At 42.2% G+C, this 26,970-nt stretch overlaps 1 protein-coding gene across 3 annotated transcripts in view; it reads left to right on the plus strand.

Annotated features, from left to right (window-relative positions):
* Positions 1-26,970, plus strand: part of KCNH1 (potassium voltage-gated channel subfamily H member 1) — a 302,534-nt gene that overhangs the window by 69,291 nt on the left and 206,273 nt on the right. For all 3 annotated transcript variants that reach the window (XM_043543694.1, XM_043543695.1, XM_007058018.4), the window contains one exon: positions 10,947-11,376. In XM_043543694.1, coding sequence (XP_043399629.1) covers positions 10,947-11,376 — 430 coding nt within the window. The remainder of the gene's footprint in view (positions 1-10,946; positions 11,377-26,970) is intronic.

Genomic DNA, 26,970 nt, shown 5'->3' on the forward strand with positions numbered 1-26,970 from the left:
ATTGTGGCAATCTCTATTGAGGCCTTCTCACATGCAAAAAGTGGGGACATTTTTTTCCACTCCCCTAGAATATTTATAGTTTCTACCAGTCTGATTTCGTGTTGTCTTTAAGATACTTGGAATTTTGGTCCAAGCATTCTTTCATCTGATTTACCCCTTCCAAGCCCATGTTCCAGCTGAGCAACAGGTCTGCTGGTCTCATGGTCCTCCAGCATAACCCAAGAGGGACCATCAGAAATAACCTAAGACAAGCTGAATGATTCTAATGAAGTCTAGTGGAATTTCCATCCCGATACATTAGAGGGAAGTTAACGTTCTTCAAAAATTGTTTAGCTCTTCCTTCATATTTACCATCTTTTCACTTTTACCTGTTATCAGCTCAAGTCTTAAGACTTTTACTCAGACCTGATGCAGGCAGATTCTCACTGGCTGACTAATGGCTTCAAGAATAGATCCTATGGTTTGATTGCCATTCAGTTAATCTCTACAAGCTATTGGCAACCCAGAGCAACTAATCAACTGTAAGCTGTGCAGCAATATGGCTATATAATTGACCAACTCTAATTTGAGTTAGGCATGTCATAGCCATTCTGTAAATTCATCGCTTTAATGTACATGTTGGCAAAGAAGGCTTATGTGAATAGGGAAATCACAGGGTTTACCCACTTTTAAAGTTCTGAGCATAAAATCTCCCAGTAAATGGAATCATGCACTCCTGACAAACACAAATAGTGTATAACATGAATAAATCATGATACTAGCATATACTTATCCCTTCCCTTCTCAGGTACGTCTCCCATAATCATTGAATCCAATGTAACAATCAGTTTGCCCTCAGAACTACCATTGACACAGATATGGAACTTTACAGATTGCGGTTGCTGTTGTGGTTACTGCAGCTTTAAGGTTTGGAAAACTGTGTTTAGCAGAGTTTGAAAGAACCTTGTCAGCTGGAGTTGTAGCTGGAATCTGAATTTAAGAACGAGGCCGGGCTGGATGTAGTGTCATCACAAGGACCCTCTCACTGAGCTAATTTGATTATTTTTGTTGCAAGTTTATTTTTTGGCTATTCTGATTTAACTGCAATAATTTTAGTTATCGGGCCAGATTTGGGTGTTTTTTGCAGGGGGCAGCATGTAACAAATGATTGCAGTAAAAGAGCAATTATTGGGGAAAACTCTTAAGTTTTTAGAGCCAATCTCTGCTCTGATACTCCACTGTCAACCTGGAGAAGCTCCACTGAAATAATCGGAGTTATACTACTGTAGATCCAGAGTAACTGAGAGCAGAATTTGGTCCATGGACCTTATTCTTATTGCTCTGATGACATTGCTTGTGGTTCTGATCAACTGAAAATATTCTGCTTCATGACTGCATTGATTTCAATGACAAAATAACTTCTCAAGGAAATATGTATATTGTCTTAATGCCACTAGCTGACTTCCTGCAGGAGCAATTGCTGTATCAGTGCTGAAAGGGCAGAAGCAGCAAATTTGTTAAATCTGAGGCTTTAGTTTTTATTTTCATTTGGGGCCTGCTCCTGTTCCCACTGAAATCAATGAATCTAGTATTAAGTAAACAAATGCCAGATGAAGAGAGAACTTTGACATAGAAGCTATTACACAATTCAGTCACTGGGCTTGATTTTGCCTTCTGTTGAACTGGGAAGAGGAACATAGAGGAATCCTCTCCTCCCCCACCCCCACCCCACCTCAATAAATAGAAAAGGATCTCTTCTCCAAGCGATAGGAGAGAATACTGGTGAATATGCCAGTCTGTGCACCACACCTCCTTGTAGATGCAGTTGGATGGCAAGAGGACTTATTCCGCTGCAATCAGCAACACACATTAGCTGGGAGAACACACTGTTCCTTATTAGAGCAGCAGCAAAGAACACCCTACCCTGTGTCCCTTGGACCTGCTCTCTGGACTCCTGGCTGGCAAGATAACTGCAGCAGAGTGTCCATCTGCCAGCATCCCCTGTTTTCCCTTGTAATGCTGGCCTGGATAGGATTTATCTCCAAGTCACAGATAAGTAGAGGTATAATTTATACATTGGGTGCCAAGGCTACTTTCTCAGATCTTGGCAAAGCATGATACGTGATTTATCACACTGCAGAAGAATGAGTAGCTTATGTGGGCTGCTATTTTATCTATATAAATCTAAAAGAATTAATATATCAAATTACATCTTCAGCGAGAACATACGGTGATAGCTGTTGTCCGAGGAGAAGAGCTAATTGAGCGTATTAAATTTTGCATTACTTCAGAAAACTGCTGTTAGAGTGATACTTAAAGTGCTTAGAAAGAGAAACATCTTCTAGAAGACTGGATTCAGTTACCCTGTTTTCTTCAGTTTAGAGTATTTTTATTGATCTGAGGCAGCAAATCAGATGAGATGGCAAAGAGTATTTATTTGAGTAGATAAATGGTTGGTTGCTTTATAATCTATTTCATAACAGGTATCAGATTAGAATTTAAGATGGACTGGTACTAGATGCCAAAAGTAGTTCTGACCCCAGATATGGATTGGACATTTGTATTTTTTTTTTTTCAAAATAGGGAAAAAGCTTCTGGAGTTGACTTGCTTTATACCAGTATCACTGAAACAAAGGTAAATAGATCCATTAATTTGAGGTGACTTCTTAATTTGACACTCATCCCCAAATTACAATGCTTAATGAAATATTAATTTACTGACAAATTTCCTTTATCTTTGTTTCCCTTTGTTACAGATCAATGTAAAACAATGTGTATCTTTTCCTGGACACATTAGCCTTTTATCAGTTTTCAACCCATCTCTACATTTACTTCCCATGTATTTGCTGGGTTTTTTTCTTGATCTCTCTTTTCCACCTCTGTATTATGGGCATGGTTGGTGTCTATGTTCTATCTGGATGCTGGAAAACTGGAATCTCAGAGCTCTGACCAAAAACAAGCTTCATGGGTCTTAGATCTCCAGCTGTTCCCTTACTAAAAGCCCTAGTGGTAACCAGAAGGCTTAGATTTTAATTACAGCTTGTGAGTACAATGTTATCTCATAACTTGGCTGCAAAAATAGTAATCTGTAGGAAAGGTCATGTTCAATTAACATGAAATTCTGTTAATTAACAGAAAATCAGAAAATTAAAAATGACAAAGTGAACAGTTCTAATCATGGTATTGTTTACAATTAGGGTTATCATGACACTTCAGATATCTAGAGCAATGCAGTGGTGAAACTGAATCTAGAATCACATTAAAATAAATGGGGCAAGATTGGTTTAAATGAATATTGCCCCACTTATGCCAGTGGTGAATTTGGTCATCTGTCTGCAATTTTGCACAAATAACTCATTTACTTTTATCTAGCTTTATTCCAGTCCTTATAATGATTTACTCTTTGGCCTCCACATCTCACTCCACTTATATTAAACCTCAACATTGCCATAAACCTCCCTATAGCCCTTAAACATGACAGGCAGGATTTTCAGAAGTGGTGCTTTGGCCAGTTGAAATCAAGGGGAGCCAGTGTTAGGCTAACACTAAGCCCTCTTTTAAAAAATTCTGCCCACTACCTCTGGTTCATACTTGGTTCCCAACCACAGTGTTTATAATAAGAGTGAAACATATTCCTGCATTTTATGCATGAAGAAGGCTATACGCAATGTCCTGAAGAGTAGAATGTGACTGTGTAAATTTAACCTGTACCTGCTATCCTTAATGAAGGCTCCAGGAGATATAAATTGAAAACTATTTCCAATCTTCCCTAAAATTATTCATCCTCCATCATGCCCTGAGGGAATTATAAAGCGTGTTCACTTTTCAGTTGTGGTGTGTAAAAAATATGATTTAAAATTATTTACATAAAATTATACTTTCTTCAGCTAGAGCCCGGTTCTTCAGTGATTTCAGACCTGTGTGAGCTGAACTATGGATGACAAAATATGCCTCTCCCATACAAATTAACAGCAATAATTAATAATAAATGCTTTGCAAACTGAATTAACCCTCCCTTTACCCATGTGAGCTAGGGATGACTTGTTATCCCTATTTTACAGATTTGGGAAATCAAGACACAAGACCTTGCGTGACTCACCCAAGGTCTTGCAAGCAGCCTGTTGCAAAGCCAGAGCTAGAATGCATATCTCCTGAATCCCAGTCCTGTGCATCAATTCAAGATTAATCTGAGTTTTCATGAGCTATGTGTGTTTGATGTGAGGAACTCTCAACCGGTATGTGACACAACAGAAAAGGGAGAGAAGAATGAAGCCAAAACATGCACGATACAAAGCAGTGATGCACAACTGGAAAATCAGGTGCTCATGTGTAGAGTACCTAATGAGTAGCTTTAATTTGTGGCATATGACTACCAAAATGTTATTTGGCAGCATTTTGAGAATAATCTTTTCGCTAACTCTTCTTGGCCTGAAAAGCATGGGTCACAAATATACTCCTCTTCAGCAACCAGGCTTGCTTGTCTTTATGCTACTCAAAAAGTGCAGTTTGCTTCAAGTGCAGTTTAAGCTGAAAAATGACTTTGCAAAAGTGACATCACAGGGCTCCATGTTACTTGTACATGCACCGGATCTTATCAGGAGACTTTGAGAGACAAAGCAAAGACTTGTTTCCTCTGAATGCCAGTGCTATACGTCAGAGGAGACTGAAGCTGGACTTTCTTTCTTTCTCATGAATCACCAATAACAAAAATAAAAGTTCTGCTGGCCATATTCTGCTGTGAAGAACAACTGTGCACCCTTATCACCCTCAGTGTGTTTGCATGGCGGGATCTTGCTAGAACTGGGTAAACCGTTCTATAGATGATACATGAGAAGGAATGGAGTCTGGCTTGCTCTTCCTTCGTTGTGTTGGCTCTGCATGGCAAACAGGACTAAAACAGAGTAAAAAATCCTTATTTTTACTCCCCCCATCTTGGTTACTCAGGTCTGTTCCTAGTCTCTGAAAGCACCCAAGAAACAGATCTGATGAAAGATGAGGTGCAGTTTTTACATAGCTGCTTAACAGTGTGGAGCAACACTTCACAGAAATATGTCCAGTCACTGTTTCACAGGGGACTGCTGGTATTGAGAAACTTGTCCTACACTCACATCTTCCTTACGGGTGTTCCCTAAAGGGCTCCTTTGCAGTACAGAAATTGGTAATTCTTGGTGATGTGTAGCACCATTTCCAGCTCTAATGAACTGAAACTTATTTCTTCTTTGGCAGATGGAGCTCAATGTGTGTCTCTTAACCTGTCCCTCAAGTGTGTATATGAGTAGTAATCCTGAGAGAATTAGAAGCATCAAGTGGGAGTATATTGAGTTGAGGCATTTCTCTTGTGTGACCTCTTGAAGCTAACCTGTTGCTGTCTGCTGTACGATGAAATAGGTTGTTTCTGTGTCGATAACAGCAGCATTAAAATAGACAATAACTGTAAAGCGTTATTCTACTCTGGAAAGTGGCAATCTAAAAATGGCACATTCATAGCCAAGAGATGTATTCTTTGTGTGCATTCATATCTTCAATGCTGACTTCAGTGATAAAATTAAGTCTTTACTGCTTCCAACAGAGGCAGCACAGCTAAGATAGAGCAAACTGGGTTCTGTTTCTTTTAGTGCAGGCGTGGGCAAACGTTTTGGCCAGAGGGCCACATCTGGGTAGGGACATTGCATGCAGGGCCATGAATGTAGGGCTGGGGCAGGGGGCTGGGGTGCAGGAGAGGGTGCGGGGTGTGGGAGGGGGTGCAGTGTGCAGGAAGGGGCTCAGGGCAAGGGGTTGGGGCAGAGGAGAGGTACGGGGTGTACCAGGGGGCTCAGGGCAGGGGGTTGGGGTGCAGGAGGGGTGTGGAGTGTGGTAGGGGGTTGGGGTGCAGGCAGAGGGCTCAGGAAAGGAAGTTGAGGTGCAGGAGGGGTTTGGGGTGCAGGCTCCAGCCCAGCACTGCTTACCTGGAGCGGCTCCGGGGTGGCAGTGGCATGCACCGGCGCCAGGGCAGGCTTCGTGCCTGCCCTGGCCCCGGCCCCGGCCCCGGCCCCTGCCCCTGCCCTGTGCCGCTAGCAGAAGCGTCCGGCACCGTGTCCCTGCTGCCCCTGGGGGAGGGTGGGCAGAGGGCTCCGCATGCTGCCCTTGCCTGTGGGTACCTTCCCCAATGCTCCCATTGGCTGCGGTTCCCCATTCCCGGCCAATGGGAGCTTCGGGGGAGGTACCCACAGGCAATGGTGTCAACCCTCCCCTAGGGGCCACAGGGACATGGTGCCAGACGCTTCTGGTAGCGGCGCGGGGCCCGTGGTGCCATGGGGGAGGGGCAATCCCACAGGCTGGATCCAAAGCCCTGAGGGGCCAAATCCAGCACGCGGGCCGTAGTTTGCCCACCCCTGTTTTAGTGCATCAACATAAAATTTTTACTAATTTCCATAATGACAGTCAACTCCAAAGCCTAATTGGGAGCAATGAAGTGTTAATCTTCTTGGGTGGTTTCTTTTAATTTCTTTTATTTAAAAAAAGAAAAAAAGTTAAATGCAAAATATGCTAACACAACAGCTTTTATATTAAAACATATGTCAGAAAAAGCAAAAATTAAGGTTTTTATAGTAACATTTAAGTACTCTACTTTGCCAGTTACTATATAGGATGTTAAACATGTAACTAAATATGCATGTTTGTTCAATGTGTGCAAACTAGTATTAGCACAAAAACATTAACTAGAGCTGGTCAGAAAAACTATGAAGGAACTAGGGCTGTCAAGTGATTAACAAATTAATCATGATTAATCTCACGATTAAAAAAATTAATCTTGATTAATCACACAATTAATCACGCTGTTAATAACAGAATACCATTTATTTAAATATTTTTGGATGTTTTCTACATTTTCAAATATATTGATTTCAATTACAACACAATACAAAGTGTACACTGCTCAGTTTATAATTATTTTTGATTACAAATATTTGCACTGTAAAAACAAAATTAATATTTTTTTTCAATTCCCCTAATACAAGTACTGTCGTGCAATCTCTTTATCATGAAAGTTGAACTTACAAATGTAGAATTATGTACAAAAAATTACTGCATTCAAAAATAAAACAATGTAAAACTTTACAGCCTACCAGTCCACTCAGTCTTACTTCAGCCAATCGCTCAGACAAACAAGTTTGGTTACAATTTGTAGGAAATAATGCTGCCTGCTTCTTTTTTTACAATATCACCTGAAAGTGAGAACAGGCGTTCTCATGGCACTGTTGTAGCTGGCATCACAAGATATTTATGTGCCAGATTCACTAAAGATTCATATGTCCCTTCATGCTTCAACTACCATTCCAGAGGACATGCGTCCATGCTGATGATGGATTCTGCTCGATAACGATCCAAAGCAGAGTGGACTGACGCATGTTCATTTTCATCATCTGAGTCAGATGCCATCAGCAGAAGATTGCTTTTCTTGTTTGGTGGTTCAGGTTTCTGTAGTTTCCGCATCTGAGTGTTGCTCTTTTAAGATTTCTGAAAGCATGCTCCACGCCTCATCCCTCTCAGATTTTGGAAGGCACTTCAGATTCTTAAACCTTGGGTTGAGTGCTGTAGCTATTTTTTAGAAATCTCACATTGGTACCTTCTTTGCGGCTTGTCAAATCTGCTGTGAAAGTGTTCTTAAAATGAACACGTGCTGGGTCATCATCCAAGACTGCTATAACATGAAATATATGGCAGAATGCGGGTAAAACAGAGCAGGAGACATAAAATACTTCCTCAAGCAGTTCAGTCACAAATTTAATTAACACATTATTTTTTTAATGAGCATCATCAGCATGGAAGCATGTCCTCTGGAATGGTGGCTGAAGCACGAAGGGGCATACGAATGGTTAGCATATCTGGCACGTAAATACCTTGCAACACCGGCTACAAATGTGCCATGAGAACTCCTGTTCTCACTTTCAGGTGACATTGTAAATAAGAAGCTGGCAGCATTATCTCCCATAAATGTAAACAAACTTGTTTTTCTTAGCGATTGGGTGAACAACAAATAGAACTGAGTGGACTTGTAGGTTCTAAAGTTTTACATTGTTTTGTTTTTGAGTGCAGTTATTTAACAAAAAATCTACATTTGTAAGTTACACTTCCGTGATAAAGAGATTGCACTACAGTACTTATGAGGTGAATTGAAAAATACTATTTCTTTTATCATTTTTACAGTGCAAATATTTGTAATAAAAATAATAATATAAAGTGAGCACTGTACACTTTGTATTCAGTGTTGTAATAGAAATCAATTTATTTGAAAATGTAGAAAAACATAAAAAAAAATTTAATACATTTCAATTGGTATTCTATTGTTTAACAGTGCGATTAATCGCAATTAATTTTTTTTTTTTTAGTTAATCGCGTGAGTTAACTGCGATTAATCATAGCCCTAGAAGGAACTATCCATGGGAGAATGCAGTTCAGTTTATACTGCTTGGAAAATTTGTGGTGTTTTACCAGAAGTTTCATTTCAGAGAAATGATAAGGGGAAGAACCAAACACTTTTAGAATGAAATGTTTTGATTTTTGTTTTGAAATTACTTCGTTCCTTTTTTTAAATTTTGTATTATAAAGTTGAATTTGGATCACTTTTTACTGATCCAATTTTTTTTTTTTTGGCATTTTCCTTCACAGACAACATTGAAATTTTTTGGTGTTTGTTCCAAGTTGGAATGAAACCAAATTTCAAAATCTCAGTCCTTTGTGAAACAGAATTTCCATCCGCAGCACAGCTCTAATGTTAGCACTTTGGAACTGTTTTTCGGCGATGATCTGTAACTTGTAGGCTCAATTTTGCACAAACAGTGTTAGCCTGAATCAGATTGCATATGCAGTAAGTCTGTTTTAAGCTTCAATTTATTTGTACTTGCAACTTAAATAGCTAATATCTAAACCCTACCAGTTGTCTGCATTTTATTGTGGGCACAGAATTGAAGGCCCAATATATTTGTGTATGAAAAGCTATGCCTGCAAACCTGAGGCCCAGTTGTAAATCAGGCCCTGAATAATAACAAGGCATATTAATGTTACATTAATGATTTTTGCATGTCGTATTATTACATAAAAAAGCATAGGTGTGTTGGGGGAAACTCAGTGCTATGTCTTGACAATAGAGGACAGATATTTAAAGGAGGGCAAAACCTGCATGTGAATACTCAAATGGGCATTTAAGACTTCAAAGTAGGGAACTGGGTTTGCAAATGATTGGTTAGATTTTCCCTTCCCGGATTTTCATGTATATGTATATTGTGTGTTGCTGTTCTATTGGGGTTACGGATATTTCTGCAGGGCTACCTACCACGTCCTCTATTTTGGACATTAGGTCCTACATGCCTTCTTGTCCTTAAACCTTTGAATTTCAAGCAACCGATCATACTCCTTCTGTCAATGAAGTAGAGCTAAGAATGGCACAAATGGGAAAGGTGGGCTTACCTGTCCATCTGGGGAACAAATCGCATGTGTGACTTTTGAAGGCTGATATGTGATTTGATTCCTGGTTAGAACTAGTAAATATGATGGGAACACATCACTTTAGGCCCTTTTTCTAAATCTCTACAAATTATTCTGTTTTATAGAAATATCACTGTCCCCTTTGGACATGTTTGTGAGCACAATTAGCAGAAGCACTTGAAGTCGATTTTTATTGTTAAAGCATCTAGCAGTGTCATTTTTTTCAAAATAGGTAACTATAATCATGACAAATTAATGAAATAAAGAGAAAAATACATTGCTTCAGTCCTCAAAGGACTTATGTTAATATGTAAATCATATGTTATTAGCTAAATTAAATTGTTCCGCTACATTAAACAAGCCGGAACTAGAACATTGAGGCAAATTATATGTAAGCATGACTGAACAACTTTCGGTAAAACCTGGTGACCAGAATTATGCAACTATGCATCTCCAGAAACATTTATTAAAACAAACAGCTTAAAACTTGTTTGGAGAGCTTACTTAAATCTTTTTAGTCAGAGGCAGTTCCTGTGTCTGGTAAATCAGATATATGAGCTCACTCAAAATGTGTTTGGTTTTTGTTTTCTTTTAATTTGCTTTCTGTAAACTTATGGTGTAAATCTGGATGATAATGATGATACTTAGCATTATGTAGTGCACGCTTTAGATCTGAGATTTTGAAGCCCAGTGGGAGCTTTATCGTATCTACTGCAAAGATGTGTCATGAAGAATATTTACTGAAGTTTTCAAAAGTGACTTGTAATTTGGGGGGCCTTAATTTTTGGGTGCCCAAGTTCAGATATTTTAAAGGGGCCTGATTTTCAGAGGGTGGGTTCTCAGCACTTTTGGACAATCTGGTTCCTTTGAGGTGTTGCGATGGACATCCCAATACAGAGGAATCCAAAATCCTTAGACATTTTTAGCCTTTGTAGTTAATCGTCGTGGCACATCCGAGGTAGATACGGTAAGTATTATCCCCATCTTCCAGAAGGGGGAACCGAGGGCTTGTCTACACTGTGATGTTGTCGACAAAAATTTTGTCTTTCACGGGGACTTAGGAAAGCCCCCCCCCCCCCCCCCCGTGAAAGAGAAAAGTTTTGCCAACGCAAGTGGCAGTGTGAAGGTTAACACCGCTTAACATAACTACAATGTTAAGCGAGGAGTTACTGTATAGATTAAACCTATGAACGTATAGCAAAGCGAAGACATGGCTATATATCTGATCAACTCTAACATGCATTATGCATATTTCAAATGGTCTGAAATGAGAAATTCAAAGAGAAACCCAAGGCATGTGAAAGTGAATCGAAACAGAAGAGAAGGTTTGCATGTCCCCCTGAAAACACAGGCCACTGACATTCATACGCTTCACTGTAATGTCGCTTTACAGGCATGTGTCAGTGGCCAGTTTGCATGCCTAGATTATGAACACTGTTGATAGAAAACATTAAATAATGTAATGATGAATTCTAATAGCCTGCTCTGCTTTATTCTTTTAGGGAATCAGTAGCCTGTTCAGTTCACTGAAAGTAGTCCGACTTCTTCGGCTGGGTCGTGTGGCTCGGAAGTTGGATCATTACATTGAGTATGGAGCAGCTGTCTTGGTTCTGCTGGTGTGTGTGTTTGGTCTTGCCGCTCACTGGTTGGCTTGCATTTGGTACAGCATAGGAGATTATGAAGTTATTAATGAGGATACAAACACAATCCGAACTGAAAGTTGGCTCTACCAGCTGGGGGAGTCCATAGGAACGCCTTATCGGTTTAACTCGACAGGTTCAGGGAAATGGGAAGGGGGGCCAAGCAAGGATTCTGTTTATATCTCCTCGTTGTACTTCACAATGACTAGCCTCACCAGTGTTGGATTTGGGAACATTGCCCCCACTACAGATGGCGAGAAGATCTTTGCGGTTGCTATGATGATGATTGGCTGTAAGTACCAGAGATTTCATTTTTTTCATAGACAATAGGTATAAAGTCTTCCTGTGCAAGTTAACCTTTATAAAAATTTCTTACGCAGTATCTTTAGGGTTTCTAACCAATCTTTAAATCTCAGTTTTGTGACAACATTTAGACATCATTACATAAAATATTATGGTTTTTCTGGTATGATATTTTAAAATCAAGGGTGAGAAATCTTGCATTAATGTTGCATAATATTAGAATGACTGTTTCTGTAACAAAATATAGTTGAATTTCTGCTTACATTTAAACAATTAGAACATGCAAGTTCTGGGTAATTAAAGACCATATATATGCAATCAAACAAGAATGAAATGTATTAATGTTTGTTTGAAACTAAGTACCTAATCCTGAAGATGTTTATTTGTCTGAACAACTGTATGCTGTGAAGAGTTGCACTGAAGTCAATAGGACTATTCATGTATGTAACATTACTTGTGTGTATAAATGTTTGCATGATTGGGAACTAAGTGAGTAATTCAAAAAATCTCATCTTTCAATTCACTACTCTCTGGATTTTACAGTATCTAAATTTACTTGTACAGTTCTTATATTCAGAGATGGAAATGCTTCCCTTACTATATTACACAAACCAAGAGTCAAGCTGCCAGAATAGAACCTAGAATAGTTTGTTGTTATAGAGGGTTCTGGTAGTGACACATATGTTCAGGTTTCCTAACACTTTCCCATATGAAAGAATCTTGCAATTTTTTTTTTGACAAGCTCTAATATCTATAGTATTTGCAGTAGGGCTTTGAAATTCAACAGCGAGAGATCTTGGGGCCAGATAAGTGCCTTTTCTTTGTTACGTGAAATTCCATTAATCTTTAATTGAGTTATAAACTGTTGAAAATTGCCTGTCTGTTGTCAGCAAAATGTTGGTAGCATGTCAGACCGGTATCTTGAATACTAACATTCTAAGGAGAGACACCGGTGCTGCTGCCAAAACAATAGCAGTAAGTACAGCAAACCTTGGGAGCAGACAGTCTCTCTGTGATGGTGGGAGAGAGCTGGGTTGAAATCCCCTTACAACCTACCTTGGACTCATCATGTGGCTGCAGTGGTCTTTCTCCCTACCCTCGGGGAGCATCACACTGGGTAGGAGCTCCTGGGCAGAGGAGAGAGACGGTTGGGCCTGGCTCCTTCCAGACCCAGTACATGGTGCAGTAGCCTAGTCCACACTCCGATAACAGCCTACTTCTGCTGTTAGCTACTGTAATCAGCCCTGTAGCCAAAGTCTGTGCTGAAACTTCAGGGTTCAAACCCTGATGATGATTGATGGGGAGAAGGAGAAGGGAATGGGTTTGTGACAACTAACACAATAGAATTTTCACCCTTTTTCCTTTCATAAAAACAAACCATAGGAAATTACTTAACATGCTCTTAATGTTTTGTGTGTGTTTTGTTTTTAAGTTGCAAAGTCAAGCACCCAAGTTGCCTGTGCAACCTGAATTCAACCCCCTTGTGCATCATGATCTAGTTTTTAATTGCATGATCACATCCTCTTTCATTGCAGAGGACCCCTACCTCATTCAAGATGGACCCGCTCTTGGGGTGAAGCAGGGCTGTGTAGCGAATGATGCTGTTTTTCGGTCCCCTGCCTCATTTGTTCCAGAAGTAGGAAGCTGTGAAGTAAATGAAGGAAAAAGGATGATCTCATGGCTAAGGCAGTCGAACACCACACCGGAGAATTCAGTTCTATCCCTGCCTGTGTCGCAGAGCTCCTACGTGATGTTGAGCAATTCACTTAAGCCAAAATTTTGTCAAGTGAACACTAATTTGTTCCTTATTTTATGGGCACCCAGACTGAGACACCTGAGGTCTGATTTGCAGAACTGCAGATCACTCATACCTGCAACTGGGGTCAACGGGAGCTGTGGATGCTCAGCACCTCCAGAAGTGTGATGTGGAGGGATGAGCTCAGAGTTGGGAGTCAAGAGGTCATGAATTCTAATCCTGATTCTGTCACTGATTCACCAAAGCCTAAGTCTTGCTTGTCTCAGTTTTTCCACCTGTAAAATAAAGAGAATAGTATGTGGAGATTAATATTTGAGTCACTTGGTTATAACAGTAATGGGTGCCCTAGAAATGACAATGAGGAAGCAAATAATTCCATATTCAGTGCAAGGTTTTGACAGTGAGCAGTAAATAAGACCAGGGCTATGCACTGAATGACGATAAAAAGAAATATTGAACACTTATATTCCTTAATCACTGTCCATCTTGAATAAGGAATGAGTCAGGTCTCCTGGGGGGAAACAATAGTAGGTGATCATGTAATTAGACTGTATCATTGTGTGTGCATGCAAGGGGGCACAATTAAGGATGCACAGGCAACCTTAATTCTGGCCTTTCCTAACGTTTAAGTGCTTGACATTGCAACCTAAGTACTCTTTGGTTATTGTGGTTATTTATGTGTACAGGACACTCTGTATAGATCATGTGATGTGCTTTAGGTGAAAACAGTGATGGGCCAAATTCTCGGCTGGTGAAAATCAACATAACTCTATTGATGTCGATGGAATTACACCAGCTAAGGAGCTGGCCCTGTATGTTTAGAGATGCCCAACTAAATCCTACTTTAAATTAAAAAGTCTGACTTACCCTCCAACAGGACTGCTTGATTGAGTAAATGGGACAACTCATGGGAGAAAATGATAACTGAATGGTTCACAATCGAGCTTTTTATGTGACATCTGTATTGCATTTATTATATTACATCTCTACTGGCTTTCTAATCTCACAGTGCTCAATAACATGAGATGTGAACAAAAAATTGGAGCAAAGCTTGAACCAATCACACAATCTACTGCTGGAAAATGAGTCTGGCACAGATTGGAAAGAATATGTCTAGGTCACCTGAAATCAGTATGACAGACCAAGCAAATGGAAACCTGGTGCCCTCTCTTAATCAGAGACTATATGATAAATGACTTCAAACATTTTCTAAATCTTTGAAAAAATGGCCAAAACAAACACTTCAATAGGCTTCATGTGTAAATTGATTTGAATCAAAGTGCATGACTTGCAGAGATAAAAGAGAATTAGGTGATAATGTAAAAGACCTCAAGAAATAAATTATGGAAAGAATTATTTTGACTTTTGAGACATTTTGATTACAGTAGTGACCAAGAGGACAGACGAGTGAAAAGCTAGTGGATATTCTGTGAACAATGGAAGGAAGAAATATTTTCTGGACAAATGGACTTTGGACCAGATCCTGCAGGCTGCAGCACATCCCCTGAGATGTGGTGAACACCCAGAAGTACCATGATTTTAAAAAGAGTTAAGCGTGTGCTCAGTGTGTTACTGGATCATGTGTTAATGCAAAGGACAATACCTTAAATTCAGAATAAGCAAATATGCCTAATACTACCTTATTTTTCCTTCCCATGACTACGGGAAAAAACATGTGTACTCTGACTTCTCAGAATAATGTTCTAATGGCTAAATGTTCTCTAAATGCTTCCGGGATCATCCTCAAAAATCTAATAATCCAAGGCCTTCTAGTTTCTTCTGGTAAAGGAAACAAAGGGCCTGACTCCTTGCTTATCCCAAAACTCCAGTTGAAGTCAAGGAGGTGCAAGGAATGCAGGATCAGGCCCAGAATTTCCTCCTTCTATGATGTTCTTTCCACTCCCCTTCCAAATGACATGTCTTTCAAAGCTGCATGAATTAGTCTTCTTGTTCTTGGCATGGAGGATCACCTTGTGGCCAGCCTCTGATGGATTTTATGGTATTGAGGGGCAATTCTTACGATACAAATGTTATTGCTTTGGGATAGAGACGCTGTATTTTTTTTCCTCCTTCAGTTTTACAATTTGCATGTGCTAGTGTTTTCTTTGGGTACTGCTGACAGGTTCTAGCTAGGGCATTGTGTTGTGATCTCAGATGACATTGGCATAAAATGTTGCACAGAAATTATACAAGTGGGCTGAGTGTTCTTTTGTTATGTAATGTCTGCTAAGGAGACCAGTAACAATTCACTGCATTTCATACCTTGACACCAACTAAGTGGCTATCTGAAATTAGAATCAGGAGATTGTCTTCTACTCTGCTTTTTATTTTTAATTCCCTATTATGTGCTGTGTGCAGCTTGGTTTATATGTATTAAATAGGTAACTCAGCACTTTTGCATAGGTATTGGAAGGCCACGCTGACTGGGGTTTATTATTCTGTAGACATGGCCTCCTGTGGTATTTTTCATATGTAAAGTGTCCCATGTTGTGATGTGTGAGTGGATTCATAAGGCAAAGAGTCCATCTAGTCTAGAGTTTCTCACATTATCTCTAAATGCCTTAGAAAACATCCTCAGAAGTCTAATAATCCAAGGCAAGTTAGTTACTGCCGGTGAAGAAAACACAGGGCCCAATACTTTTATTCCTTGCTTTTGCCCAGACTCCTCACACCATGACTTAATAATCTTGCAGACACCGCCCCTCTGACTGCCAATGGAATAATGTCCCTGTGGCAACTACAATCTTTATTCACATTATTAATAGGAAAGCTTGTATTTAGCTGTGTCTTCATACACTGAGCAGGTGCGAACAAAGAGGAGGAGCCAGTCCCAAATGGTCAGGCCGGTCTCCACTGACCACCACCTAAGTACTCTGAAGACGGTTGGTGTGCTGTGGACCACAGCCTATTTACCTGGTCTTGTAATTGAAATAACACAGCAAACGCTGAACATGCATGATACTTAGGGCTGCTCTTGGACTGTTAAGAGGATAAGTACATACATAAAGTGAGAGAAGATTTTGTTCTCTTGGAAGTGAAAGCACAGATAAGAACTGCTCAAGAAATACACTTAGATCATCATGGGCCTAGGTCTGTTTAGCGACATGTTCATCTCACTAGCCAGTGCGGGTTAGCTGGATTATTTCATAAAATGCTGCCATTACACATCAGACCTCTTGTGATCCTTCGGACAGACCTGGGTTGGGACCAAAACTCATTTTGAAGTAAGTATAGTTTTATGGATAATCTATTGATCCAGGGCTCTTCTGTTCCCTTCAGTGTTCGCGGCGAGGTGACAGAATTTGGCAGCGTATTGGGCAGCTGATCAACACGCTTGCTGTAGTGTTTGCAGCTCAGCTTCAGCAGTTCGGGTGCAGTGGGGTAACCAAGACAACTGACATGGCCTGAATATATTGTTCCAACCAGTCCAGGAGAGGGTTGGACTTCTCCAAGAGGGTGGGGGCCCAGGCCAAGATCTCCCCACAGTCAGCAGACTGATGATGAGCCCTACTTGGGCCTGGTGTGTGGGGAACAATTGGGGGCCACAGTCAGAAGAGGAGCCAGTGGTGGTTTTAGAAATCTAGGAATTGAGCACGATCACCACTAAACTTGTGTGGGAGTGTGACCTTCGGCTCTTGGGAGGCAAGAGCCAGGGTTGCCAGTGGAGTTGCTTGGGCTCGTAGGGCTGCATTCTGCACCTGCAGGGTGGACACTTATATCTGCAAGTTCTGTATGGCCCTAAGCAGCTCCGCCAGGGGAAAACCTGGCCTGAGTGGGGTCCACGCCAATGAGGTGGGCCCCTATGCTTTGTATTGGGCTAATTAAACTGTAGCCAACCAGGCTGTGGGCAGTCAAGCCTAGTGGTGGAAGTGAGAATTCAACCTATGAGTTAGAGCTGGGTCTAGGGTGGGCAGCGTCCAAGAAACAAGCTAAGGGTCAGTACCAGAAGGACAGAAGCCAAATGCCAGAGCCAGAGGCAGATCCAGAGATCAAAGTCAGAATCTGAAGCTGAAGTGGAGCAGGGTCTAGAATAAGGGCAAGCATATATGCAGGAGTCACTGCCAGTTTCAAGGCAATACATTGGTTGCCTAGTCGTGAAGTTAGGGGGCAGGTCAGTAGCGCATCCTAGCTCATCTGGGTCCTTGACACCCTCCAACCATTCTGAAACATAGCCAGGAACACTGCTGCATTGCAACAGTTGTCCTTCATTCCCGCATCCAAACCCCTCAGCCCCAGCTCCACACCAGAGCCCACACCCCCAGCCAGAGCCCTCACCCCCTCCCACACCCCAACCCTCTGAACCAGCCCAGTGAAAATGAGTGAGTTAGGGAGGGTGGGAAGAGCGAGTGACAGAGGGAGGGGGGCGGGGCAAGAGTATTCAGTTTTGTGTGAGTAGAAAGTTGGCAACCTTAGGACCAGATGGTATTCACCCAAGAGTTCTGAAGGAACTCAAATGTGAAATTACAGAACTACTAACTATAGTTTGTAACCTATCATTTAAATCCGCATCTGTACCAAATGACTGGAGGATAGCTAATGTGATGCCAATTTTTAAAAAGGGCTTCAGAGGTGATCCTGGCAATTACAGGCCGGTAAGCCTGACTTCAATACTGGGCAAACTGGTTGAAACTTCAGTAAAGAACAAAATTGTCAGACACACAGATGAACTTAATTTATTGGGGAAGAGTCAACATGGTTTTTGTAAAGGAAAATTATGCCTCACCAATCCTACTAGAATTTTTTGAGGGGGTCAACAAGCATGTGGACAAGGGAGATCCATTGGATATAGTGTACTTAGATTTTCAGAAAGCCTTTGACAAGATCCCTCATCAAAGGCTCTTAAGCAAAGTAAGCAGGATAAGAGGGAAGATTCTCTCATGGATTGGTAACTGGTTAAAAGATAGGAAAGAGAGGGTAGGAATAAATGATCAGTTTTCAGAATGGAGAGAGGTAAATAGTGGTGTTGGGACCAGTCCTATTCAACATATTCATAAATGATCTGGAAAAAGAGGTAAACAGTGAGGTGGCAAAATTTGCAGATGATACAGAAATACTCAAGATAGTTAAGTCCCAAGCAGACTGCGAAGAGCTACAAAAGGATCTCACAAAATTGGTGATTGGGCAACAAATCGCAGATGAAATTCAATGTTGATAAATGTAAAGTAATGCACATTGAAAAACATGATCCCAACTATACATATAAAATGATGGAGTCTCAATTAGATGTTACCACTCAAGAAAGAGATCTTGGAGTCATTGTGGATAGTTCTCTGAAAACATCTGGTCAATATGCATCGGCAGTCAAAAAAGTGAACAAAATGGTGGGAAATCATTAGGAAAGGGATAGATAATAAGACAGAAATATAATATTGCCTTTCTATAAATTCATGGTATGCCCACATCTTGAATACCGAAGTTGGTCTCCCCATCTCAAAAAGATAACCAAAATGATTAGGAGTATGGAACAGTTTCCATATGAGATGAGATTAAGAAGACTGGGGGGAGTTTTCAGCTTGGAAAAGAGATGACGAAGGGGGGATATGATAGAGGTCTATAAAATGATGACGGGTATGGAGAAAGTAAATGAGTAAATAACACTTCCGTCTTCTGATAACACAAGAACTAGGGGTCACAAAATGAAATTAATGGGCAGCAGGTTTAAAACAAACAAAAGGAAGTATTTTTTCACACAACGCACAGTCAACCTGTGGAACTCCTTACCTGAGGATGTTGTGAAGGCCAAGACTATAACAAGCTTGATATATAAAAAAGAACTAGATAAGTTCATGGAGGATAGGTCCATCAATTGCTATTAGCCAGGGTGGGTAGGGATAGCGTCCCTAGTCCCTGTTTGCCAGAAGCTGGGAATGGGTGACAGGGAATGGATCACTTGGGGATTACCTGTTCTGTTCATTCACTCTGGGGCACCTGGCATTGGCTGCTGTCAGAAGACAGGATTCTGGGCTAGATGGGCCTTTGGTCCGACCCAGTGTGGCTGTTTATATGTTGAATGGTAACCAGTAAGTGTAAGGGAATCATAAAAGGCTGTGAAATGGTTCTTAACTTGCACACATGTGGTATTCTTTCTGAGGAGTTGGATAAGTGTGTGAGTGTATACCAGGATATGGAACCTCCTGAATCTCACACCAGACACTCTCACTGGCCCTTGTCACTATGTGCATACTGAGGCATTGCTCAAAACAGTAGAAGGAAGGTGGCATAGGCAACCTTTTTATCCCGCCCACTTCTTTTTGTCCTTTAATTGGACAACAGATTCCTTTGGGTGAGAGTGAGTGTAATGTAAAAGGAGATGAAGAGCTTGTACATTTCAGCCATTATAAGCAAAGTAAAGGTATGTGTGTGTTAATGGCACATAGTGGGGCTTTGCTGAAAGAGGGCAGAGTTAAGATTGCACGAGCAACCGTAACTGTGTTTTCTGATCTTCAGACATTTGAGTTTTGCTCAACTCTGTGTTCTTCAAGAAGACAACATACCACCCAGCAACCTTAAGGCAGAGTGTAGTTTTTTGCCACTGAATTGCTACAAAAAAGGACTGGTAAATGCTGCCAATAATGCTCTTTGGCAGAAAAAAATTACAGCATTAAATTCAGTGTAACAGTTAGCTGGGCCTACTGGTTATTCTGTCTTAATTGTGGGACAGCAGAGATAATTTACTATTGTTGAATAAGTTTGCTAAACTCCCAAACCACCTCCCCCCCCTCAAAAAGTACTTCCAGACTGCGTAGAGTATAATTGTTAATTTCTTGTTTCAAAATAATTTTACCATTAATAATGTTTGTTACACATCTGTCTACTCCCCAAAGAATTTTCTGCTGGTGAGCTCCCAGTGGCACATATAAAATCTTAAAAAGCAATCGATCTAGCATATTGCCTGCTTTATTGTCTTGCTTCAACAACAAAACAAAACAAACATAAAAGCAACTTGGAAAAGAGAGGTAAAGCAGATTGCTGATTACAGTTTGAATAGAAAGGGATGTAGCTGACTGACACCTCTCTTATTTTATTGCCTTTTTATTGAAAATGTAAATCTAAACTTCATCCAGAAATAATTGTGCTTGTACAGACAAAGATATCTTTATCTGAGGATGCACAAGTAATTTAGATGTTATTCAGGCCCCATAAAATTGTTATATATAGTTATAGATTAAGGTCAGAAAGGACCATTATGATCACGTAGTCTGACCTGCTGCAAAACAAAGAAAATAAGAGCCCCACCCAATAATTTCTCAACCACGCCCATAAAGATTTGTTATAGCTCAAACAGAAGTTAAGAAAGACACCAACCTTCAGTTAAAGACTTCAAGTGATGGAGAATCCACCATGCCCCTAAGTTGTTCCAGTGATTAGTTACCCTCACTGTTAAAGATGTGTGCCTTATTTCTAGTTTGAATTTGTCCAGCTTCTGCTTCCTATCCCTGGATCTCATTAGGCCTTTTCCTGCTAGATTAAAGCGATATCTACTGTTAGAAATCCCCCGCCCCCCGGCCCTGGCCCCGCCATATAGATACCTTTAGACTGTGATCAAGTCACCTCTTAACCTTCTCTTGGATATCAGATAGTGTTCCCAAATCCATTTTACACATAAGTAAACTGAGGCATAAAAGGGTAAAATGGCATGCCTGCCTTATCACAAGTACTGGGAATAGAAGCATGAGGCATTAACCTATATACCAAATGTGATTATTATATGTGTTCCCAGTCTCTACCATTCATGAGTCCTATAATTGACAAGACACCTAAATACCAATTCTGCAGCACGTTATAGGACAAGGAAAAGACATCATATTCCCTATCTCCTTGAGAGTGGCAATGACAAATACCAGAACAATGAGGGGCAAGTCTTACACATCTCTCCAAAATTTGACTTTCTCACAAAACACAGGTGCTCATATACAACAATTTCCTGCCTTCCTCCAAGCAGCATAGGAATTGGTGTTTTAAGGGAGCATCAGTTTCAGATTGGGCTGAACGATGATATAAAGGATGGACTGGCATGGGTCAAGCCAATGTCCTGTCTGGATGAACTGATCGACCTGAGTATCAGAATTGATCAGTGGCACCGTGAATGTGGCCAGGCCCTGACAGTACCCCTGCTTCCCACCTCTCAACTGTGCACCCCATTCCAGGACCTGGAACCCATGCAGGCCCACCCATGCCTGGGTGAGGCTGGGAAGAACCAGTACTGAACTTTCAGGCCTGTGTCTGTGTTGTGGGGGCAGCGGACACTTTGCCTTGAGATGCAACGGTCAGAGCAGATTCAGGGTCAGGAGATGCCAAAGTCAGGTTGGGCTGATTCCTTTTAACCTCCACATGCCTTTGTCAGGATGGCAGCAACTTCAGATTCACCCTTGATGTGTCTCCGATTGCCATTAAAGCACCGACTCTAGACAAGGCTAGGGGTCTACCTGGAGGATCTGGCTAACTTGGGAGCCTCCAGCAATTTTATGGACCAGGATGTGGTTAAGGCCCAAGAGATTACTGACATGCATAAAAATTCCCTGGATCTGGTGGAAACTAATGATGGGTTGTTCCTGGCCTCAGGGCTGGTCACACACCAGACCACCCTCTTAGGGGTCATTACACTCCAGGGGCACCAGGAAACTCTGCAGTTCAGATTGACTCAGGCACCCCCACTCTCCAGTCATCCTGGGAATGCCCTGGCTCACTTTTCCTGACCCCTGTATCCACTGGCGAAAAGGGACAGTATTCTTTTGCTCCCAGTACTGCCAATGATTCTCCCTTCTAAAGGCCACAGAGAGAATTGGTATCCTCTGCAGCTCATGTCATCATTTGGGGAATCTGTGCTACAAGAGAATGGGCCCATTGGAGTTGGCTGTACCACCAACTGTCCCGTCTGCTGCAGCTGACAAAATACTTGGCAAGTACCACAGCCTTGCAGATGTACTTGACAAGGAAAATGTGGACACCCTTCCATCACACTGCAAAGACATCTGCCCAGTTGACCCTCACCTAGGTGCTGAAATTCCCTTTGGCTACATACACACCCTTTCCAAACCACAGTTCCAGGCCTTTTGTGTCTGTCTACAGGTGAATCTGCAGAAGGGGTTTATCTAGCTGTCCACCTCTCCAGCTAGGGCCCCAATCTTCATTAGATACAATGGTTCCCCCCCTACATTGACAAATGGCTGTCAATAAGGTGATGGTTCGGAACTGTTAACCACTTCCCATTCATGAACTCCTAGACTGAGTATGCTCTGCTCAAATGTTTATAAAGGTAGGCCCCCACAGGGCCTATAACCTGGTGAGAGAAGATGAGTGAAAAAACATCTTCTCCACCCCATATGGACATTTTGAATACCTGGTTATGCTGTTCAGTCGCTGTAATGCTCCTGTGACCTTCCAGCACTTTATCAATGACCTTTTCTGGGACATGCTGATTACATTCATGATGATCTCTTGATAACCTTATATTTTGTAAACGACCAAGCACAGCACAACCAGCATGTACAGCATGCCTTAAAAAGGCTCCGCCAACGCCTCCTATATGGCAAGCCAGACAAATACCAGTTGGATCAGGACACAGAGTTTCTCGGCTGTATCCTCTCATCTGAAGGCCTGGATGGCTGTCACTTTTTGTGGGTCCACAGCAATGACTGGATGGCATCCAGGGGGAGCACTGCATTTTGGGCTTCGCCAGTTACTATAGATTGTTCATCAAGGGTTTCTCAGGGATGGTTCCCCAATCATAGCCTTCCTGCAGAGAGAAGCCCATTTTTTTTGGATCCCAGAGGCATGTGTGTGTCTTGCGTGCCTAAAGCAGAAATTCATCACAGCCCCCGTTTTGGTTCACCCTGACCCAGGCCAGCCATTTATGGTAGAAGCAAATGACTCAAACTTTGTACTGGGAGCAGTCATATCCCAGATGAGAGCCTCCAATGATCAGCTTCATCCTTTTTGTGCTTTTTACTCATGCAAATTCATTCCAGCGGAGCAAGACTATGAAATGAAAAGCTACTGGCCATTAAAGCAGCCTCTGAGGAATGGCGGTGTCTCCTGATAAGTGCCAGATTCCCAATCCAAGTCCTCACCAATCACAAAACTTGGAATTCCTAAAGACAGTTCAGCACCTAAATTTGCGACAGGTCTGCTGGTCCCTCTTTTTCATACTATTTGACTGCTTGGTGACTTATTGCCCCAGGACCAGGAATAGGAAGGCAGATGCATTATCTCGAAAGAGAGAATATGGTGAACTTGACTATCCGTAATTCTCAGACCATCAAATTTCATCTCTGGTACCACTGTCTGTGACCCGATACACTCCATACATTCCCTGCTGCCTAACGATCCCGTTGCAGTCAGATCCGCCAAGCCCTAGACAATGCCAATGCCCAGATTGCCTCAATCATCACTGTCTCAGGAATTTTGTATAGGAAAAGGTGCGGCTATGTGCCTGATGCCTGATCCAGGTTGCAAGTCCTACGAATCTACCACAGTGTTCCTCTAGCAGATCACTTTGATCAATTCAAGACCCAGGCCCTGGTGTTGAGGAGTTTTTGGTGACTAGCTCTGTGCTTTGGTAGCAAACTATGTATGGTCCTGTGACCTTTGTGCCTATACCAAATCTCTCCTGTTGGAAACTGCTCAGTCTCCTTCAGCCCTTGCCCACTCCACATCAGCCTTGAGCCACTGTGTCGATGGAGTTCATTGTGGAGTTACCAACGGTACACGACAATTCTAGTGGTGGTCGATTTCCTGACAAAGATGGTGCATTTTATACCATGTTGCAGCCTCCCTCATTGCCCATGAAACAGCCGATCTGTTCAAAAATATGACATCTTTTGCCTTCATGGGTTGCTCACAAGCATAGTAGCCTCATGGGGGTCCCCGTTTGTTTCATGCTTTTGGCAGGAATTTCTGCACCTCCTGGGCATCAAACCTTGCACCTCATTGGTTTACCACAGTCAGCCGGAGAGTGTCAATCAGGTCCTGGAGTAGAACCTACACGGTTCCTACATTGCCACCAGAACAATGGGCTGGCATTCATTACCCAGACAGAATTCACTTACAACAACTCCACACACAACACGACCCAGAAGACCCCTTTCTTTGTGAATTCTGGGTTCCGCTCTCTAATCCCCCTTGACTTACCAATGCCCACTGTTGCTTACCTAGCCACATGCATCCACCAAGAACCTCAAGAACTCATGCACTGGTTAGAAGAGGCTAAAACCTCATACAAGTGCCATGCTGACCAACACCATCAGCTGACTGCCTCAAAGTAAGGGATAAGGTTTGGCTGTCCACCCAAAACCTGTGATCCACCCATCCCTCCACAAAGCTGAAACACAAGAACTTGGGGCCTTATGCAATCATGGAATAATTTAACCTGGTAGCCTTTCAACTGCAGCTGTCACAATCCCTCACGATCCACCTCATGTTCAATGTCTCCCTTCTGAAGCCTTTCATCGAGAATCCCTTCCCACACTGCATCACTACTTCCCTTTTGTTGATAACCATGGATGGCCAAGAGGAATATGTGATCCAGCAGATTCTGAACTCCCACCAAGTCTGGGGAAAACTCCACTATCTGACTGGGAGGGATATGGTCTAGAGGAGTGTTCATGGGAACAGAAAACATTCATGCCCTGGACCTCCTGCATGACTTCCGCTGGGCCTGTCCTGCGAAACCCAGCCCAAGGTCTCCTGGGAGGTGATGTGGAAAGGAGGCAGGTACTGTCAGGGACTGGACCAGATCAGCTAGGACCAGCTGCTGGCCTGCTCCCTGGCTAACTTTGTTGCTGGACAACCAGTGAACCCAGATGCACTGCCTTGCACTGCCTTGAGAGAGTGACTCCAGCCCCTGAGAGGCTGCTGGTTTAGCAGCCCAGCTTATAAGCCTGGCCCACACTGCAGATCAGGGCTGCTCAATGCAAAACATGCCCATGACTGTGCTTGCCCTTGTTTCAGCTCTGCTCCAGTCCTGCTTCCAGCCTCTGCTCCTGTTTTGTTCCAGCCACTGCTTCCCTCTGGCTTCAGACTTCTGACTTCAAGCCCCAGCTCTGCCTCACAACTCTGGTTGATCCCCCGGTTCTGGCATGCGGCTTCTGTCTCTCTGGTACTGATCCCTGGCTCTGCCTCTGGCTTACAACTCCAGTTTACTCTCTGGCTCCAGCATTTGGTTTCTGTTCCTCCAGTACTGACCCTCAGCTTGTTTCCTGGACCCAGTTCTAATAAGTAGGCTGAACTCTCACTTCCACTACTAGGCCTGACCGCCAACAGCCCAGCTGGCTATGTGGGGTGGAGTTTGTGGCAGGACCAGAGAAATCACAGACAAGATTTCCGTTCCAAAACACTGTCAGTTTTATGCTTGAGAGAAAGATCCCTGTCCAATAGATGTACCCATGTGTGTGACAAAGAGTGAGGTGTGAGGGCTTATAATGTTTGTATGCCATTTAGTACACGTTTTCTGGGAAGCCATGAACACTTCAATTTCCTGATTAATGTTCGTCCAACACTCGGGGAGCTCTACCAAACCCATGCTTCACCCTGCAATGGGGTGTCCTACCCTCTTTAACCCCTAACCCTAGGGAGCTCCACCATTTGTAACCCTAGCCCTGTCCTGGGGAACCTACCAATGGCAAGTCCAGTGAGAGTCTGGGGAGCCGTATCACTTTTAACACTAACTTTAGCCAGGGAGCCCTATGCTCTGTAACCATAACCCTAGTTTGAAGAGCCCTATGGGTCCCAACCATAAGCAGACCTCGGTGTTTCTACCCTCTGTTACCCTAATACAAGCCTAGGAAGCCCTAACATCAGTAACTCTAATCCTAGTCTGGGAAGCTCCTCACTCTCTAACCCTGAACACTTGCATGGGGAGCCCTAATGGGCCAGAGCTTACCTGAGCTTGGGGAGTCATACCATTTATAACCCTAACCCTAGGCTGGAACACCTTACTCTGTGATAGTCACTCCTGAGCTTGTGGTAAGTGATAGTTCTATAAAACATCTGCTCTCCAAGTCTGTCTGTAAATTGACCTGCATATGTTCACCTCTTGATATATTAGTGTATATATAGCTACTGACAAATATGAAAGCTATTGATAGAGGTAACAGGTATTGATTAACTTCTCTGCATCATTGCAAATTAATCAAAATAAATTTTGCTTGTCCCTTTGCACGGGTAGGCAGTGACAGAATACTTTGAATCCAACTTGTTGTCCACGTAGTGTCAGTCCCTCTGGAAGGTCACCCTGTAAAACTGGCAATTTTAAAGCAACTCTCAAGGGCTGTGGAAGAAAGAGTTCACTTTATATTTTTAATACTGGAAAAAATGTGGTGGGAGATGCGTGCCTTTGAGTAACAGGTTTCATATAGTTTGTTTGGTGAAGCTGTCAGGGTTTGGATTTTTTTGTTGCTGTTGCAGTGACAATCATTTTCCCAGACAAGAAGTAGTGGAAATCAGAGGCTTCTTTTTTATGTGCTGTGTTCACATCTGAGCATTATTTTGGCAATCTGTTTCATGTGCATGTGTAGAAGGGGTGCACAGATTAAGTGCTCTGTATTCTCTATCTCTGACATATCAAAATACTGAGGTGGGTATTTTCAACGATGCTTAGATGCTCCAAGTTGAGGTTAAATACCAAAGTGCAATTTTTCCAGCTCTGCCTTCCAGTGGTTTCAGTTGTAGTGAAAGGTCCTAATCCTGTAATCAAAGGGCCTGACGCTCAAGCTGGATCCCCATTGGTCAGTGGGAAGTTTCTTGGAGCAGGAAGTTGGGAATAGGGCCCATTGTTCCTTCAAGGTAAAAGCTACTTTTTAGGAAAGACAAGGGCATATGTTTGAATAT

Source organism: Chelonia mydas, chromosome 3, assembly GCF_015237465.2.
Source record: "Chelonia mydas isolate rCheMyd1 chromosome 3, rCheMyd1.pri.v2, whole genome shotgun sequence".
Taxonomy (NCBI): Eukaryota; Metazoa; Chordata; order Testudines; family Cheloniidae; genus Chelonia; species Chelonia mydas.